Below are 21,555 nucleotides of genomic sequence, written 5' to 3'. Positions count from 1 at the left end.
TTTTCGAACATAATTGCCCTCAGTAATAATTGAAAATAAAATATAATATATGTATATTTTTATTTACATTTTTTGTGGCATTTCTCATGCAATTTCTATGCAATTTTTATACAATCTCGTGCAATCTTTATTTTAACGTTTTGTATAAATTCAATTTTTTAGTACCAGAACAAAGTAAATAATTTGATTAAATCAACAATTTGTCTACACTTGGGAACCACGATAATCCTTAATGAAGTAAGGGAATAGAAAATCACTTTTATATAGCTATAGCTGAACAATATTAGTAGAGATTCATTAGGGAGGAAACTTGTGTATGAATATGTTAAAAATCTGACATTTTCAAACAAGTGTGGAACACTACATTGAGGATTATCCATTAAAATGACAGCATTTTCAAAAGCAAAGTACATAAAAAATATGTTAAAAGATGTTAATCAAAAGGAAAACATGAGAACCATGTTGTTGGAAAAATAAAAAAGAACTTAATATATCATAATTTCCATATTAGAATGTGTAAAATTCCAACATTTTTCAAGACTCAAATTTATTTTAAAATTAAAATTATGAAGAATTTAATAAAGTCCAGAGTTTGAATTTTACTAAGTAAAAGTTAGGTTTTATTTTATTTTTAACTATGAAAAAAATTACTAAAGCTGACCTAGGCGTTGTGCTATAATAAATATATTGGGCCCTTCCTTGTAATTTTCCTCGATGTGTTTTGTTCAGAATAACGCAAAAAACAAAGGACAAAGAAGCAAGAAATTCACAAGAGGAAAAAAAACAAGGAAAGAGTGACGGTGAGAAGAGAAAGAAAGAGAGGAAGCTAGAGCTCAAACTTGGGAGGCTTTACAGAGGTTGCGAGCTTGGATACACGTTAGTTAAGTTCCTACTTCAATCCTCTTTTTTCCTCTTAGTTTTCTTGAGTTTTTAGGTTGGAGCTTTGAATTTTGATCTCAAAGGCTTTATTCTTGTAAGCTTTGGTTTTCTTGAGTCCTAGAGATATTATTTTGAATTTCTATATGGTGCTCTAATGTTTTGAGTGGGCAATTGGATGAAAGAAGGGAGTTTTAGGGCAAAAATTAAACCTTAAGGGATTGGGTTTTGCTCGTTAATGGTTTGAGCCTAGCTATAGAAATTAAACCTTAAGGGATATTTGTTCACACTTCCACTAGTCCTCTTATTTGAATGCATGTTTTGAGAAGACAGAATCTCGTGATTTTGAAAACAAATAAAGGGCTAATATTCTGATATTATATTCTTGATCGTATGATGTGGAATGGTAAAGCACGGGTTAAGATGAAACTTGATAGTCTAAACCCGGGACTTTATAAATAGTAGGTAAAACAAGCACAACATCAGTTGTGAAAAAAGATCAGTAGAAATATATGTTAAAATAAGAGGTAAAGAAGATGAGAATGATGAAAGATTGGTTAGAGATGAAAACTTAATATTTTCCCAAAAGACAACATGTCAAGAAATATGAATACGGTGAGAGAGGATCCCAACAATGGTAACCCTTATGCTTAGAATCATAATCAAGAAAACAATAGACACGAGAATGAACTTGAAGTTTGTTTATCTCATGAGATGGAAGAAGAACAAAATAGACACAAGCAAAGACTTTTAAAAGACTATAATAGGGAGGATAACTATAGAGACGCTCAAAAGGAGAAATGTTATTGGTGATAAGAGACAGGAGTGGATTGATGCAAAAGACAGAGGTTAAAGTTACTTCACCCCAAAATTATTCAAGAAAAGAAGAGGAAATGAGCAATGCTTTAACAGAATCAAGAATATGATGGTGTTTGCGCTAGCATGACTATTTTATTGAGAAGTATAAGGACAAAAACATTGAGAAATAGTACCCAGAGAATCAAGAAAGTGAGTAATCTATAATCACAATATTCCAAAGTATTATCATGACAAACTTTTTTGATAACTTTAGAATATTGAGTGTGAATCATAGTAGAAAATTTGATATAAAGTTTAGGTAACTCAAATCGATGTTTCATCATATAAATCTAAGTAAAATGAGAAAGTCAACAACAAAAATCACAAAATATCAGGATCCTCCTATAGAGGGAGTAGGTACAGGACCCTAAACATCAGAATAAATCAAATTAAATGGAGAAGCAGCAATAGAATCATTTTTTTAAAAGACAAAGTGGGTTGTTTGGCAGTTTGACAAGAAATGCATTACAAAGAATGACTATGGACATGACGTAAAAGCCCACTAGAAATTAAATGATGTAATTTACTCAAAGAAGGATGAGCAAGATGATGATGCCATAAGTCAGGAAAAGAATCAGAAGAAAAGGATGTGAAGGCAACACACAATATAGGAATAGTGATCTTAGGTAGGTGTATTGAGGTGAGCTTGAACATGCAACCAACTTTGCTCTCAATCCCAATAACCTGTCCTGTCTGAGAATCCATCACAACACAACCACATTTATTAAATAACACATCATAACTCATAGCAACGAGTTGTCTAATAGAAAGAAGGTTGAAGTTGATAGGAAGAATAAAATATGTATCATGAATGGATAGGGAAGGCAAGGGACAGTACCAATATGACTATTAGGCATTTGAGAATTATCAGCAATGTGTATAGGATAGGCATTAAAATTAGGTGTCATAGAGAAGAAATTTTCCTAACCTATCATATGGTTGTAATAAGTAGAGTCAAAATGCCAAGTGGATTTACTGGTGAGAGTAGATAAGACAATAGATGGGCTAAAGGAATTGGAGATGAGCATGCACAATAAAGTTTCAAATTCAATCAGAAGGATCCCAAAGTAGGCTGAGCAAGATTATATTTTTTTCCAACCAAAGATGGTGATTGCAACTATTTAACGTAACTAATATAGATTGAGCAACCTCTAACTTTTTCATTTTTTAAGGCCAAAAAAGGCTTACAAAAAATAATGAAGGATTAAAAACACCAAACCAAAGATCGTAGTAGGAATGGCATAACACTTACACTAGAAAATTAATCAACGATCTGACTGTTGAAAATGACGCATTGGATGTTTTGCACCTATTGACCAAATTTCAACACGATTCAACAGTTAATGAATCTACAAATGCTAATTTATCGGAACTACCCTTTAGATATGCAAAAATAAATTTAAGGTGGATCTAAACTCGTGACAAAGGAAGGAAGTAGTACAAGGAAGGCTAATGCTGTTAAAAAACTAATTTATCATGGAAAAAATATTACATAACTTTGGTACCATAAAAGCTATCAAAGACGAGAGAGATAAACTAGAGAAAGATTGAAAAATGTCATATCAATTACTATTGTGATGAGTACAATATATGCAAGGAGAAAGAGATAACCTAATAAAGACTATTTACAATAATATCCTATCAAATAACATCTCTTAAATAATGGCAAATAATAAATAGTAATTATTTTTAAAATATTCTAGATAACATAAGAGTTATATTTTTTTTCAATCCCCCCTAAGTTAGCATATTATAGAAACCTTGAGACACTCAATAAATTCTCATTTTAATTAGTCTTTTACATATGTGTAATCTAATTGTTTTAGTAGCTTGAAAATATAGTTGTCATATGATCTACTTATTTTCAACAAAATAATGCTATAGTTGCTCTTAAAGCATTGATGTCACTTAATTTTCCTTTCTTTCATTTTATATTTGGTGAAAGAAATTATGAGAATTATTACTAAAAAACTTTTTTAAAAAACGCTGCAACAAAAACTCTAAGATATATTATGTTATGACCCTAAATTTTAAATTAAAAAATCCTAATTTCTTTCTTATATAAATTAGTTTTACGACAAATGGAGAGTGGTGATTAAGTGAAACTTAAGCTAATAGCTTACCTAAAAGTCTAGAGATTAAATTATTTTGAGTGATAGGCTAATTTCATTTAGTTTAAAATTATGGCTTTTATGTTATTAGAGGAAAATAATGTGCCCTCTCTTATAATTTTCACAATTTTCTAATGTTCAGATTTTTTATTACTATTTGTCATTTAGATGCATAGATAGCGGAAAAAAATATGAATCCTTCAACTCAATCTATGTTTTCATTGCTATCTCCCTTTGTTTCTCTTCGTGTTTTCTGGTGATCTCTCGCTTCTGTGCCTTCGGCCATCATCGTCTTCCTTTTCTCTCTTCCTCTCTATTTGGTTGAATCATCTGGTGATTGAGAGAAGATTCAAACTCAAGACCCTTGTTATTCTCCATCTTTTTCGTTCTCCTTCCTTGCTATTTTGTTCGTCGCCAGTACCCAAGTTTGTTGTGGATTCACCGCTGACGAGGTCAAAGTCACGGTCACTTGCTTCTCTTTCTCCTCTATTCGTGTGCGCTATGGGGTACTGTCATCGAAGCCTCTCCTTCATCATCTTCCTTGTTTCAAGTGTTAAAATCCATCTTCCTTCTCTGTCCTTGCTGTGGTATGGAGTGCACCAGACCTTCTTCTTTCTCCTTCATGCTCATGTGATTGCAACTTTCTCTTCTTTTTTGCTTCTGTCATCATGGATTGAGGTGAGGATATCTAAATCTCGTCCTCTCTGTTGATCTTGTGCGTGAATAAGAGAGGTAACAGGATATAAACAAGTTGAAGATCAAGTTTTAGGAGCATGATTTCTAATATGTTATTCATTATAGTTGTTTGATTCAAGCTTGGGAAGGATGGAAGTGAGTTTAAATCTTCATCAAGCTTTTAACTAATTAATTCTTGGCAGGGGGTTGAACATGACAAGCATAATTGATTTGATTTTCTTTAAGTTTATTATTGATTTGGGTTGAAGGAATGGAATTGGATAGGGGGAAGCTTTGAGAATTAATGTCTGTGAGGTATTTAATAAAATGTCTAAATGTGAGCTTTGACATGTTATGGCAAGACATGTGTGGTGAATATATTGTTGTTAATTAAACAATTATTGTTATAAGAGAACTTTTGGAAAGGAAATTTAAGCGAAAGAGGCTTGATAGTTTGTGATGTTATGTTAAGCATTGCAAAAGGCATAAACTAGATGGGAAGGTTTGTTTTTGCTCTTGTTGGGTTATTGTTAAGTTAATAATTTGATAAGAAAATAATTAGCTATATATGTATAGTTGTGATGTTAGTTATAATTAATTTAAATGTCCCTAATTGTTTCAGGAATTAATTGATAAGTGAAACTATAGGAGGAAAAAAACTTATAAGGATTAAAAGAATCTTGTTAATTAATGATGGTTAGCATATTAAGTACTTATTTATTTATATTAAGAGAAGAATAAAACAAATGATTTAGACTTTTGATTGACCTGGTAGGAAAATTAATGGTACCCTTGAAATTAAGTGAGAAGTTGAAGTGAATCAAACTTTAAAATCCTTGAAAATTTTCAAGTGAGTGGGTAGATTCCAAATAAATTTTTGATAATGTTTTTGTAAAAATTTCTTTACTTGAATTTTAATATCATTCTCTTGTAAATTGTATTAATATCCTTTTCAATTTAATTTCTATAATAATTATTTTATTAATGATCATGTTTTGATTTTATCAATAATTTATGTTATTGCAGCTTAATTATTTAATTTCATGTTTAATTTAAAAATGAATCTGAGTAGTGAAATTAATAGTAGAATAGCATGGTTGGAGATGAAAACTTTGAAATTGTTTTCTTGCTCTATACACACTTGATTTTTATTAAGGGGATTGAGTTCAGAACGTTGGCTGTTAATGGCAGTTCTGTTAGCCTTTGGTGCACCATAGTACATCTAGTTAGTAGAATGCTTATAGGAGGTGCTAGCCCGTGAGTAAGCCAATGCACGTGGAACGAAGGGGTGGATATTCGTAAGTATTGTACTCATGTTTGTTTCGTGGGCTTTATGCTTGTGTTTGTTTTGTGGCTTTAGCCATGCTTAATTGGTTACTTACTCTTGTGGACTATGTGTCCACGTTTGATTGGTTATTTACCTTCATGGACTATGTGTCCACGCTTGTTATTCGTCCTTATAAAGCCCTCCTAAATTAAATTAAATTTTATTATTTTTAGATTGGTTCTCCAGAAGCATTTTATTGGATTGTACTACTATTGAAAATTTTTATATTTTAGGAGCAGTACAAATTTTAATACATTTATGTGATTCTATTATCATTGTTAAATTTCATGGTTATGTTATTAAGAAAATTTTTTATTTATTGTTAATTAAGTATATGTTCAATTATTTCATCAAATTGTTTTCCAATTAAGTTTATTAATCATTATCTTCATAAATTCTTTATATTTATTTATAATTTTGATTGGAATACTACTCACCAGAAATTCTTGATCTCAACTACTGTAACTAACCTTACACCTCCTATGGGTCACTGAGGGGTCATATTGTTTTTGGAAAGAGAAAGTGAATTGTGAATATCCCTTTTTAGGGACATTATGTATTGTATTGTATAATTGCAAGTTAGTGCTCCATGTATCCATAGTTAGATCCTAGTTTTACATTTCTAATATGTAATCTAGTGGTATGAAGCTAGTTTTCTTTGCTGGATTGGCTGACAAGTTTGTTATTGTAGAAATTTTGGGAAGTTCAAATTATAATAGAAATTCTATCAAAATTTCTACAAAATTTTTAAGACTAGGTATTTTCTTTTTAGATTATATGTCTATATTTTAGCTTAAACTTGGATTAATTTAGGCTTGTGGAATGTGAGTTATCTCAAATTCCATGCCAATCATATCCTTAGTATTAGGGTGTGACATATTAAATGCTATGTGTTTGATATCTATAATAAAATTACTTATCTAAAAGTTAATTTGTTATAGTTAAGATATGTTCTTCGAAAAAAAACACTTACTTTTTTTGTGTAATAACTAAGCAATTGAAATTTAATATATGAATAATTTTTATTATGATATACTTAGATATCATCGACATAAAGAATTTGTAACAATTGAGCATTATTACCGTCTTGATGTGTTTATTTACTATAATTATCAATTAAAATAATTAAATAATAAATTCAGTAAACAAGTAATAGAGCTTTTTAAATTGAACAAATTTTAGATCCAAATGATGAATTTAAATTATTCAATACCTATGGGGAAGATGAAATCTTTGCCAATTTAATGATGCTTTATATGTAGAAGGAAATTTTTAAAAATTTTATCATGGACACAATTAATTATTCTTATGCTATGAAAAATTAATAGAGATATATATTTATTTTTGTTTTATATATATGTGTGTGTAAAATTGAATATAAATATATACACTAAAATATTTATGTTATGTATATGTAATTGATATATATATATATATAGATTTAATTTTTTTCATTATTATATATGATAAATTCAGCAAGCAACTAATAGAGCTTTTTAGATTGAACAGAATTTTAGATCCAAATGATGCATTTAAATTATTTAATGCTTATGGGAAGGTGAAATCTTCACCAATTTAATGATATTTTATATTAAGAAGGAAATTTCTAAAATTTTTATCATAGATACAATTAATTATTTTTATGTCATGAAAAATTAATGAGAGGTGTATATTTATTTTTGCTATATATATAATTGAATATAAATATATAGATTGAAATAATTATGTTATATTAGTGATATATATATATATATATATTTCTTTTTATTATAATATGTATTTTGTCATTTCGGTCCCCCAATAATTTTTTTTTTTGACTCCGCTTCTAGTAAAAAATGCTATCCATGTCCTACCTCCCTCATGAATCCATTGCACCACCACAATCTGCAGATATACAAAACAAATTCACACCAACCTGAATCAAAGATGTAAGGAGGGGAAGAGAGCTCAAAGAGTGTGGACGGAAAGTCGGAGAGTAGGGAGATCAAAGGGGAGATCAAAGGGTAGAGAGAGAGAGAGAAAGGGATTTGGGGAAAAATATATCATTCTATAAAAAATTAAAATCCAAAATGTGTTCCTAGGGATTAAAAAATAATTACCACATTTTGTTGTACTTATTTGTTATTTTTATATTTCGAAGGAATTTATTATCATTTTGCCTTTTATTTTTAATATAAGACAAAGTTAGAGTAATTAATTTTTTTCTAATTTATCCCCTGCGTATTTATTATAGTTTGGATTATTAGACAATTTAGTATGATTATAAATTGCAAATGACAAATTGAAAAGTTATATATTTATTTAATAATTTAAGGATGGAACTCTCATTTTTTAATAAGCACAAAGTTGATTAAGTTTGCCTTAGACTAAGGATAAGGAAAAGTAACAACGTGATCATGTTGTGTTCTAGGAGGTTCATCAATTAACCACCTAAAACACTAAAATTAATATTAAACCACTAGGAGCAGAGCAAGGATTTAATTGAGAGGTTGAGAAGGAAAAGCACATATAATATAAAGTTTACATAAGTATCGAAGAATTGAAAGTATATAAAATGAAATCACACTAACACATTTGATCACTACACTGAGAAAGAATTACATCTACAGAGATTAGAAAATAGAACAATAAGCAAACAGAGTCCATTATTAGATGGTTAGAGAAAGAAGATGAAACAGAATGAGGAAACTTAGGAAGATATAGATAGCTATATGATGCAAGCAAGAACTTAATAATCCACGAAGGTCTCATAGTCATAGCACCAGCAATTACACGTCAAGCTTGGTGATTTTTTGGAAGCAAACAAGTGGTTAGCATGGTGTTTGTTGAAATACGGAAGGTTTTTTCGCCAGAAGATGAAATTGTGGGTAGAGGAGAGAAGCCAGTATAGTTCCTATCCAACTTCTCTAAGCATATTTTCGTAATCGAGTCGAAGCCTAAGTTTTGTTTCTCAAAGGGTAGGGCTGCATAATCCTCGACTGGCATCCACTGCATGAATCAAAAGGGCAATTACATCAGACTCTAATTAATATGATCTACCAGATGCAATGTCTATTATGTCCTTGTTATCATTATTTGTAACTACTTGTCACTTTTTTGTCATATTGGGATATGAGTGACATTTCTCATCCTCAGACGAAAAAATGAGATGTATCTGTCAATGATCTCTCATGATGAAAACACAAGTTGAGTTGATGAATTTACAAGCATACATCCTTTTATTGACTAGAAACAAGAATGCAATAGGTATGAAATCAGACAAGTGAATAAAAGTTGAAATCTTTTAAACATTTTCATGAATTTAAAAGAAAATGAATAGGAGTTGAAAATTTTTTCATAGATTAATAGGGCACAGAGCATACCCGAGCTGCAGCAATTTCAGAGGCTTGAGTCTGAATACTGAAGGAACGTGGTCGTAGCATGCAAACAAAGAACAAATCTGATTTCTGGAAGAAAGCCTCATGGCTTTGCCTGATGCAAGAGAGATAAAAAAAGAGAAAAATAATTCAACCTTTGTGCCTTGACAACTGATTATTATTGATTAACATGTAAATTTACTAATTAAATAGACGCATTAGTCCTACCTGAAAGCTAAAACTTCAACAAATTCTGTCTCTATCTGTGAGAAGAATTAAAGCAGAGAGCTCTTAGGCTTCAAACGAGTCCAAAAATACAGATTTTAAAAGCTAATAGATTGTCTAGGTACGTATGCTTACTGCTGTTTCTTCTTTAACTTCTCTAATAGCAGCAGTAGAAATATCCTCACCCTGTAAGTGCAATCCAAATTATGTACAGAAAAAGATATAAACAAATTAAATAATTCATCAACATTGGACTTTAAAATACCTACCTCCTCAACAGTCCCAGTAGGTAACTTCCATATACCTTTACCTTTGAACCAACCATTGCTCTCCTGAACCACAAGCACCTATGACATGAAACGAAACAATTTCATTACTATGGTACTTCAAATAAATCACAAGAATACACTCTGAAACCACTAAATTGAAATTTCCAGCCCAAAAAACAAGTTGGATAATCAGAAAATGAAGGCTGACCCAGGTACTTGGAAAGGGAAAAGATTTGATCTTCTTTGTGGAAAATAAGTTTTTTTCTCTATGTACAAGTCATTAGGCAGTTAATATAAGAAAAAAAAAAAAAAAAAACCAGATTTCTCCGCTGGATAAAGCGAATGTATTGTTTTTACTCAGTTGCCAATGAATCGCTGCCAATCCCAAAGTTAAATGCTTAGTGAGTCTAGGATTCTAACTGATAATATTTTCCCACATACATCATTATATGTGGACAATTACATTAAAGCTGAAGATGTTTAAAAGAACATGTATTAAGCCACTGCCTACAATTCACTTGTTTTTTTTTTCTTTTTTTATTTTTTGTGAGAAAACAAGTACCATGCAGGAATTCATGTTCATATACAGTTAACAGGCTCAAAGTACTCACTACAAGTTAAAACAAAAAAACAAAAAGAAAAATCAAAGCTAAGCTTTGTATTTTTTCCCCTTCAATTAACTTGACAGAAAAGTTTATACCATGTGCACAGCATGATCTCGTTAGCTAGTGTTAAGCAAGGCAAAATGTTGACCCAATGGAAACTGGAAACACAAAAGGAATACCTCTCTATTGTCATTCATGACAAATGCACCGATCCCCACACGATGTGAAGCATTTGCAGGAAGAGTATCAGCAGTGTTGGGAATCCAATGCACAAGCATCAAGTAATCCGGTTCAGCATGGTGGTACCTAAATCCAGCCTGTAAAAAAGATCAGAATAAAATCTCAGCTTGACCCAAATAATTTGCAGGCCAACATCTTGAGATTAGCCCAGACTATTGTGCAATATTGTTGTATAGGTAGATAAGTGTTTTCTGGGGGAAAAAAGTGAAATGCACCTATCTCATTTCCTCCTTAGAAAACACTTTTCAGCATACCAAACATTGTCTTGATGCAGAAACAGCATTTACCTTCACTACAGTTTCAACAAGATTTGCATGTCCTATGGGCAACTTGATCCACACTCCCTTCTTTCCCTGTTAAAGCCATTTTGATTGTTTATCTACGGCTAACAAGCAATCATATCTATTCAACCAAAAAGAGGTATCATAGTTAAAAAACCTGACGATCTACCTGTTCCTGCCAATTTGACATTGATGATTTTAGCAGAGAAGAAAAGACCATGGAATCCATTGGCTCTTCCACGTTAACTATAACTCCTCCATAACAATCATCCTCTGCATTAAGTCCTCTGTCTTGCATTACCTCTATAGCTGTGGAAGCCGACATGTAAGTCCTTGGGATCAAACCGTTGCTCATGTTGTTAGCTAAAGGAATGACAAAAGCAAATAGGATTAACTTCAAAACATATTAATAAATAAATATAGCGCTCAAGCTCAAAGCATAAACGTCACCTTCTAGGGATAAAGGGAACCAAGAAGAGTTCTCTTTGGAAGTGAAAGGACAGAAGAAGATGAGAGAAATGATTTACACTTTGCCAAAAGGCATGTATAATTAATGAAGGTTCAAAGATCTAAACCTGAGCATTAAAATCAAAGCTGAAACACGCAGAGCAAAAGTACTTACAATTTCTCAAAGACGTTGTTTTGCTAATTTGATTTTCGTGGTAGCATGATACCCTGTTATTCTTATAGGACGGGTCCGCTTGAAGCACGAGAAGGAAATTTCCATGCAAAATTAGACTAAGACTTTGAATGGGTCATTGAATTTTGAGTTTGGTTTGGGTCCTCATTATTGTGATGAGATTTGTACTATCCAGATCAACCATTATTATATATTATATTTTTTAAAACAAAAATTTATAAAAATAATTTTTAATAAAATTTTTATTTTAAATATAGTCTAGATTTAATTTGAAGGGTATAATTTAATATTAAAATTTTTATAATTGATGCATATTAAATATTTAGATGTACTTTGCACGATCCAAATAAAAATTTTAATATCAAATTGGACCTCCAAATTAAATCTAGACCATATTAAAAATAAAAAATTATTAAAATTATTTTATAATTTTAGAAATTTTTGTTTTAAAAAATATAATATATAATTATGATTTGAATCTGGACTATCGATATCAAAATTAGTTCAGATCTCATTATAATAATGAGCACCCAAATTGAATTCTTGAATTTCTGTGCTTTGGTTAGTTTCTGGGGCAGATTTGAACCCTGAGACCAACAAGAAAGTACAAGACTAAAATGGAAAAACAATCAAATCAAATGAACAGTAGAAGGACGACCAGCAAGTGACATGACATCTTGTTCAGCCAATCAGGGAAAATGCTCTGGCCTTTTGACTTTGTTTTCTTCTAAGATTTGTATTACAAATATGCCTAGTTAGGACTGCGACAGTTGGCAGCCAGATGCAATGCGGGTTTCTATTCTTTATTTTTTTTTTTTTAGTAATATCTATCCTCTATTTTGGAATTCACAGGGAAGTTGGTTTAGGCGCTAAAAGTTTAGTACATATTTTTTGTTGTTGTAATTATACCTTACTCTCCTAGTATTTTTATTGAAATAAGGAAAATTTTATATTGAAAAATCATAAAGTTTTTAACTTTTATTTTTATTTTAGATACTCTAAAATATTCTATCATTTAATAACTTTTCTAGCAATTAATAAGAGGAAAAAGATAAAGATATATCAAATGATTATTGAGGTATCCTGTAATTAAAATAATACTCTTTGTCCTATAAATAGGTTCAAACGAGTAACTCATACAATTAGAGATCAAATCCCTGACAATGTGTGGAACTTGTTGGTAGGCTAGATATATCTCTACAAGTGCTATTTAACCCTAAAAAAATGTCCTAATAAGCCCCAATTTAATTCACCTAAAAATTAATAGCAAGTTACTTTCGTTATTGACATATAAGTTATTTTCAACATAATTTACTTTCACCGAAACTAAGAAAAATTTTAAAACTCATTGTCTATCTCCAAAATTGTAATAAACTTTTAATTTTATTTCTATTAAATATAATCATTCTATTAAAAAACTATAAGAAATTTTTTATGAGGTAAGATATTAAAAAATATAAGATATTTTAAGTATTTCAAGATGTAATTAATATTATTTTTCTAAAAGATACTCTTAATTAGGGGGATAATTAATAAGGTTTTTTTAATTGAGATACATTATTAAATAGGACTAAATATAAAGAAAGTGTGTAATTTTAAAAATAATTAACTAACTTATTGAAGGTGTAATTTGGTTAAAAGTATCTTATAATATTGAATGAAAGGAATATATATTTTAATAATATATTTTCGCTTACCAACATTTAATAAAGAGTAAAAAAGAAAATTTGGGATAAAAATTTAATGACATAAATTATACATAACACAAAAAAAGTTTTTTTCTCCATCTTGTCAATAGGACTGAAAAAAAGTATTTTTTTTTGTTTTAGTTTATTATTTATGGATGATGGGGGCTTTTTGTTTTCATCTAGTGATGTTTTGTATTAAAAATAAAGATTATATTATAAGTTTCTTTGAGCTTTTTTATTCATGCATATATTGTAAGATTAAGGTGTATTTTACTCTTAGATTTTTTTTTTTGGAGGAGCATTGAGCACCCTATATTGATAAATGGGGTAATTTTTTTTTCCTAAACCATATTTCTGAAGAGCAAAATACCCTTTCTATTAATAAGCTATTAACTTCGTCATTTTCTACTGACATAGCATGTCCATTGGGCCCATGTATAGTGACAAATAAGATTTTGATTATGTTCTTTGATGTTAATTTGCACTTGAACTCTTTTTTTAGAAATGCTGAACACCATGAATCTTTTTCTAGGAGCATTAAATACCTTAAAGTTTTGTTTAAAATAAAATTTAATAAATATCCTTAAAATATTAAATATTTTAATATTTAATAATTTAAATATTTTTTGGTAAAATTAGTAATTTAAATATTATTGTTTATAAATATTTATCCAAAATTTATATATTATTTTTTAAATATTGACAGGTTAAAACTAGTTTTTCAAAAATTTATAGATAACTTGTAATTTTTTATATATCAATCATATATTTATATCGGTTAAGTTCTTTAAATTTTGTAGGTCCTTATATAATATTGTTTATTAGCTAACAATCTTCCAACAAAATATTACAACAACCAATTTAATATTATAATATTTTGATATTTTGTAATTTTGTATTAACAACTAAGGGAATGAATTTCTAAATTAATAAAGGGATTTTCCCTTGCATCTCTCCATTATTTTCTTGTTGAGTAGCTTTTTTGTAACACGTTAATAGGATAGACAATATCTTTTAAATAAGCATATTTGTTGGCATATTGTTCTTGATCTGTTAGAGTTATGATTGTACCCCCAACACTATAGTATATAGAGGGTATTAAATTTAGATTATGCAATATTTTGGGGGGAAGATCATTGGTAGACCAAAAAAATTGCAGAAAATGACATAAAAATTTAAAGAACTTAATAAATGTTAAAATATGATTGATATATAAAAATTACAAGTTAGTCACCTATACATATGTGAAAAACTAGTTTGAGCTGTTAATATTTAAAAATAATTTACAAATTTTGGAAGAATATTTATCATTATTAAATATGGAAATTTAATATTTTAGTAATATTTATTAAATTTTATTTTAATAAAACTTCAAGGTACTCAACACTCCTAAAAGGTGGCCAGTATTTTTGAAAAAAGAGTTTACGCATAAATTAATACTAAAGGACATGCTTAGAATCCTACTTATCATTGTGCTTGAGCCCCATAAAATATGCCATATAAGCAAAAAATGACAAAGTTAATAGTAGATTAACAGAAGAGATTTTTTTCTCTTGGAATATTTCTTATTCCACTTTTGCTATGCTAAACTGTTGATGAATTTTATTGTCCCTCAATCATAAATTATAAGGACACTTCTAGAGTTCATTTTCAAAATTAAGATCATCATTGATGATGTTTTTTTAACATTATCCTCCCATTAGATTGTTATCTTTAACATTATTTCACAAATAAAGTAGTGCATGAAAGACATTTTTAACAGTTTTGTATTTTTATCTTAAAAATAAAATTATAAAGTGTATTTAATGAATTTTATTAATCATCATTATGCCTATAAATTTGTGGAGGGATAATATTTTTAATTACATTGTGAATGTAATTTTTAAAGAGAATTTTGTCATGGAACGAGTGGAGAACATAGAACTCGAACCCGCACTATATTTTTTGGTGGTCAACTCGAATTTTCGTGCTTGCGAAGCGAGATTATGGTATTGATTACTCCCCTGTTTTTATATATAGTTATTTTTTTTAGATATTTATTTTATACCTAATATACGAACGATCATCGTATTTTTAAATCAGTAAACAATTTTATTATTGTCTTGAAAAAAAAAATATATTAATTGGGTGTTTTACCCACCCTCGCCATGATATTAATTGATATTACTAAGAGCAAAATTAAAAATATTGTAATTTGTTATTTCAATTAACTAAAAATTTATTAATTGATACGTGGTATTTAGTTAAATAATATTTTTATAGGGACTGAGAGAGTAGTCTACACGCGTTGCTTTTTACTCAAGCCTCAGACTTTGAAAATGGGAATCTGAGTTGAAACAACAATGAGAGTGTTTGAATGGCAATTCTGACTTGATTTTCGTTCAAAATCATCATAAATACAACGACTCCACATTTTCTTCACTAAGAGCAAAATTAAAAAATTATTGTAAGTTAATTTATTTTCAATTAAATTTAACAAAATTTTAATTATTGATACGTGGTATTTAGTTAAATATATATTTTATATAGGGACTGAGAGAGTAGTTACACGCGTTGCTTTTACTCAAGCCTCAGACTTTGAAAATGGGAATCTGAGTTGAAACAACAATGAGAGTGTTTGAATGGCAATTCTGACTTGATTTCGTTCAAAATCATAATCAATACAACGACTCCACATTTTCTTCACTTTTTATTCCTCATTTATGGCCTCAAAATCATAATTAAACACATTTCTTAAATTTTTGTGCCTGATTATTTGAAGCAGGTAGGAAGCACAAAAGCAATTCAACGGAAATATCAAGGCTGGCACATTGGGTGATGTTAGGATGAATAAACGTGGAATATCTGATGAAATTACTTTCATATTATTTTAAACTGGGACAGCATTGATCAATTAAGACACAATTATACCAAATTAGTATTGTAAACAATTAAATTAATTAATTAATGTGATCAATGTATATAGGACACACAAACATATTATATTTACCACTCCGATATTGTAATTTTCCCTGACTTGATCTACTCATTCCTCTGAAGAGACACATAGTTATTGTCAATGAATTGTCTTCGTGGTTAAAATTGAACATAAACTTTTTTTTATTAATATTTGTGAACAATTCTTTTGACAATCCAGCCATCCATTCCAGATCTGCTAAAACTAAATTGCATTTTAGTCGATTTTGTTCAAAATAAATGTATTCATTGGAGGAGCTTCTCAATTCTCATCCAGTTAGATTGATTCAATTGATTCAAATGAACAATGAGAACAAATCCAAAACTATAAATGACTCTTATTATTAAAGTCACTCGTTAAAGAATCCAAATTTTTTTAAATGGATTGCTATAATTTATAAATAGAATGGTGCAGTTTTGTGTGTGTGAATAATATGATCTTATTTTGTTTATATCCATACGAGAGTATTTGTTTAATTAAAGAGAAGAACTGTTAACCAACAAGAGTTAGTTCTAGCAGAAGGGGGCTAATTTCCTTCATTCAAATGATTAAAAACTTTCATTCATTGATTTCCTATAATTGACTAACTCCTGAATAATGCAAAGTTAGTATCCATTTGATCTTGTTTTCCTACTATTTCTTGTATTTTCATATCAAATATGACGTTCTTATAATGTATTTAATATATGGTCTATTTTTAGTAGGCTATAACATATTAATATATTATAATTATTTCATTTTTTTATTTCTTTAGCAAAATTCACCAATTTAGATTGCATAAAATATTATTATAATCGTTGAATAGTAACAATAGAGTATATTTTTGTATTTTTTTGCCAAAAAAAGATATTTGTAATTTTATTGATGAAATTAATAAGGTTAAAGGGCTAAAAATATTTTATAAAATTAAAGGGCTAAAAATATACTTTATCCAACACTAAATTAAATGCGTTAATATAATATAGGATGAATTAATTAGAAAAAAGAAATAAAAGTCATGTATGTGAAAACTAACATGATAATAAATTTTATCCTTATATTTCTTTTTCTTTATTTCAAAAACACATTATTTTAAAATTTTAATTATTTTTAAAAAAGAAAAAAAATCTTGATTAATTAGTCATAATATTAAACTATAATGTAAGTAAAAAAAAAAAGAAGTATAACTAATAGAAGGATGCTTGTGAACAATAAAAACATACAATTTATTATCTGTAAAAAATTAAAGATAATAATATAATAATATAATAATTAATATGATATAAAATTAATTTTAAGAATACGATAACATAAAAATATAAAACTATACGCAGACCTCACCCACTTACATTAGAAAAGATTTTTGTGTTACATTATCAAAAAAATCTAAAAAAATATTAATTAAATATTTCTATATACTGTATAAAAACAGTGTTTTCACTGTACAATGAACAGTAATCTCAATGGAATTTACAAAAGGTAGGATGTATATTTTAAAGATTATCTCGTAGATGAGAATGTTAATGTGCAATTAAATATTATTTAAATTGTACACATTTAATATATACCATTTTCGGAAAGAAATTTGAGAGTTAAATTTCCTAAACATTTACTATAACATGGAAACAAATTAATAAATAAATTATGAATGTATTACAAATACCAAATAAAAGACATTATTTCCATTTTCCAGATATGTTTTTTTTTTCCTTTACGAATCTTAATGTTCATGAATTCATTTAGCAAAGGAACATTAATATTTTGATTGAAATATTCTGAGTATTGATCTATCCATTACTTCTCTCAATTGTCTCATGTAAAATCCGTGCATTGTACGGGATCAACCTAAAATAATTCAGGAAAAATATTAGGGGAGGACATCATCAATTTCAATTCAGTCATGTCATATATAGTATACTTCTTTCAACCATCATAGAGCCCAATAACATCTGTAATTCGAACTGGAACATGAAAACCGATTTAACTGATCAAACTAAAGTTACATTTCTTGGATTTTTGCCAGAGAGCACAGAATTTCTTTATTAACATTCCTTCACACATTACTATGTCTATGTCGATCGGCATGAAAGTTTATAAGAAACTGATGTTGGCATTGGCAAGGCCTGAATGATGAGTCAATTTCAACCAAAACAATATTCTTGAAATAAAAAAAAAAAAAACAACGTCTTCCCTCATGTACGTTCATTTGGAATTTTATGAAATTTAGGGTCTGTTTGAAACTATTTTTGTTTTATTATTCTGAAACCTATTGTTTTATATAACATGTTCTGAGAAAAAATAATGAAAATGAGTGTTTTTCTTATTCTCTTTTATTCTACAAAACAATAATCCCATAACATCTAAAATATGTTTCTGTTTTTTCTATTCTCCAAAATAATATTTTGTTTTCTTATTCTTCAAAATACTTTTAAAAACACATTACTAAATATATTGTTTTTTATTTTTTTATTTTAGAAGATAGAAAACTGTTGCCAGGATAAGTTGTTAAATAGGCCATTAAGCTCCATAATTGGGAAAAATTGAATTATAGCTGTACAAATATATCTCTTTTTAACATATTGAGTAATCTAAAATGTCACTGCCTAAAAAATTAATAGGATTAATTAATTTCATGCTAAACCATGCATGTTTGTCCTTCAGAATGTAGTTCAGATAGCTTATTTGACTAGGGTCTAATTCATCCATGTATTTATACACTTGAATAACCATGACAGCTATTTTGACATCCTTTCAATGTCTCTGAAGTGAAAATAGTGGTGTCTCCATCTATAGAAATTTGTGGAAGAGAGATAATAAAATGATTATTAAACAAAAACTAGTGCTGCGAAATGTTAAGATTAAAAAAGTAAAAAAAAATATCAAATACCCATGTAAACAAAATCGAAAGCCAGAAATTCTCTCCCTAGAGAAAAGGGGTGGGAAAATTATACATAAGTCCCACAGAAGAGATTTTATTATCAAGAAGTCTAATAAAATGTACAAAATGCTCTCAAGTCTCAAATCTTATATATTTATAACTCGGTAACCCAATATAAATGTCTTGTGCCAAGTTGTAAATATATAGAATTTGAGATTTGGCATTAATCATGTGTATTTTATGGGACCTTTTGATAATAAAATCTTTTTTGTGAGACTTAAATGTAATTTTTCTTAAATTATCTACTTTAACAAGACGATAACCGCTAGTGTTATAGTTTTTGGCTTAACTTGGCTAGTTTCTTTTTCTTTTGTTTTTTTGGTCATGAACTTGGCTAGTTTCTTATGGAAAGAATGACAATTAGATCTCAAAATACTGAATTAATGATAGTTAAATCCCTGACAAATTTTTTTGAAAAATAAGTTAAGAATATCAATCCAGATTATTATAAATTTAGGAGCTTCAATAGCAAGTCAGTATTTAAATACAAATGTAATTCTTAGATTATAACATAAATTTCTATTTATAACTGCTTAAATTGATATTTATAATTTACTTTGTAAAAAAAATTATCAAGGACCTAACTATCATTAATTTATTTTTTTGAGACCAAATTGTTAATATCCCTTTCTTATGTTCGTAGAGTCGCTTTTCCAATTTGGAAATGAAAAATCAATTCACCTAACATCATTATACTGCGTGTTTGGATTACCATAAATAATCGATGTTTGAGTGAAAAAATTGATTTTCCACAAAATGACCCAAACACAAGTTTTTTGTGGTAATTGATCATTGAGAGAAAAAATGATTATTTCACTAAGTTGCCTTATTAAGCTTCTAAAATCAATTGTCACCATTACAATATTCTCATTCTCTTTTTTGGACCAACCTCACGTTTATGTTTTTCGTTTCCCCCTGTCTTGCTATCTCATGCTCTCCATCTCAAACCAAACCTCAGATCTATCATCATCCTCACCGTTCGCCATCTTCGACTGCAGCCAGCAACAACAATCTCCCATGTGTCTCTCTGGTGTAATCTCTGGTGTGTGCTCGTTCTTTGCCCATCATCGATCGTTGTTCGCCATCTCTAAGGTACAGCAAGCTTCAGCCAAGTCGAGGATGATGGGGTGGTCGAGAAGGAGCTGGATTCTAAAGGAAGGCTAGTGGATGGTGAGAATGACGGTGATGCCATCGCGAGCGATGTTGTGGACATTCTCGATGACATTGTGAGTGCTGGTGGAGTCTACATCAGAAGTGGGCTCATCGAGAAATAAAAGGATGGTCCATGGATGATGTTGATGCCGATGGACACTTGACGTCTCTCTTGGCAAGATACTCCTCTTGTTCCTTCATCTTCGATGTACGTGTTTCGAGTTGATTGCATCATCAACCCAGTGCCAAAGTTTAGAAGACAGTGTTTAATTGATAAGTTTGACTTCTCTAACATTGCACTATAATTATAATCATTTTATATATTATATATTTAAAAAGAAAATTTGGCAGAAAAATATTGTCACACCCCAAACTTTAAGGTGTGACCGGCATGGGATATATGTAAAATTTATATCCCTAAAGCCTTGATATATAGAAAATATTTGATTATAGCCATAACTCATTTATCATACAAAACAAAATTCTTTCAACAACAAATCTAACAAAATGAGCTTAGAAGCATTTGATATGCTGTTTGGAATTTGTCCAGTTAGTTCATTCCCAAGCAGCCATAATTTTTTCAAGTTGGGAAGGCCAATTCCTAAATTCGATGGGAGAAGGCCAGACAAAGAATTAGCAGCAAGGCCTAAGTATGTCAATGTTGAAATGTTGAATATGTTGAAAGGAATGGGTCCAATCAAATTGTTTCCTTGCAAAGAGAACAATTCAAGTTTAACAAGATGGCCCATTTCCTTGGGTATAAAACCTGGAAACTCCCAAAAAAAAAAAAAAAAGGTAAGAACATTTCCTAGTCAATGTTGCTTGCATAATATATATATATATATATATTGGCCAAAAAAATATACATATGTATTATAACATAAAAAACTACATAAATGTTAGTAATCCAAAAACTTGTGAAACAATTATATTTTGTTATGCTAATTAATCTTGCATAATTAATATGTTTTTAAAATAAAAAATTAGGGAAATCATGAACTATCTTTGAGATGCCATGGTTATATAGAGAAGATTTATTTTAAAATTGAAGTATTATGTTGTAACTATTGACTAATTATTTAACAGGAAATCAATAAATTTGTGAAATAAAACAAAAAATATTGAAAAATTTGAAAATGAAAATTAAGCAGGGAAAGGATGTGCTCTTTAATAGTGGGGAAAATACAGATTCAGAGTTAATTAAAGATAAAATCTGCAAATATAAGTATATATGCATAGACATGAAATTGGAAATGGAAAAAGAAAAAGACAGGTAATAAAATTTCCTTTTTTTTAATAATAAGTCAATATATTAACATTAAGTAAAACCATTACAAGATTAAAAGGCCCTCAGAACAGATTCTAGAGCCTAAGCACAA

At 29.1% G+C, this 21,555-nt stretch overlaps 1 protein-coding gene across 1 annotated transcript; it reads right to left on the bottom strand.

Annotated features, from left to right (window-relative positions):
- Positions 1–8,622: 8,622 nt before the first annotated feature.
- Positions 8,623–11,148, bottom strand: LOC129299477 (nudix hydrolase 7-like). Its single transcript, XM_054937945.1, has 8 exons — positions 10,993–11,148; positions 10,830–10,895; positions 10,482–10,619; positions 9,698–9,775; positions 9,564–9,614; positions 9,432–9,466; positions 9,210–9,318; positions 8,623–8,835 (listed from the first exon to the last, which is right to left on the bottom strand). Exons 1-8 carry the CDS (start codon positions 11,146–11,148, stop codon positions 8,623–8,625), a joined length of 846 nt encoding a protein of 281 aa, XP_054793920.1.
- Between the last annotated feature and the right edge of the window lie 10,407 nt (positions 11,149–21,555).

The sequence above is a fragment of the Prosopis cineraria genome, unplaced genomic scaffold (assembly GCF_029017545.1).
Source record: "Prosopis cineraria cultivar Desert tree isolate PC_DT_omini unplaced genomic scaffold, ASM2901754v1 PC1172, whole genome shotgun sequence".
In the NCBI taxonomy this organism is placed as follows: Eukaryota; Viridiplantae; Streptophyta; class Magnoliopsida; order Fabales; family Fabaceae; genus Prosopis; species Prosopis cineraria.
Note: the sequence above shows the minus strand (reverse complement) of the source record. Positions and strands in the feature narration are given on the sequence as shown.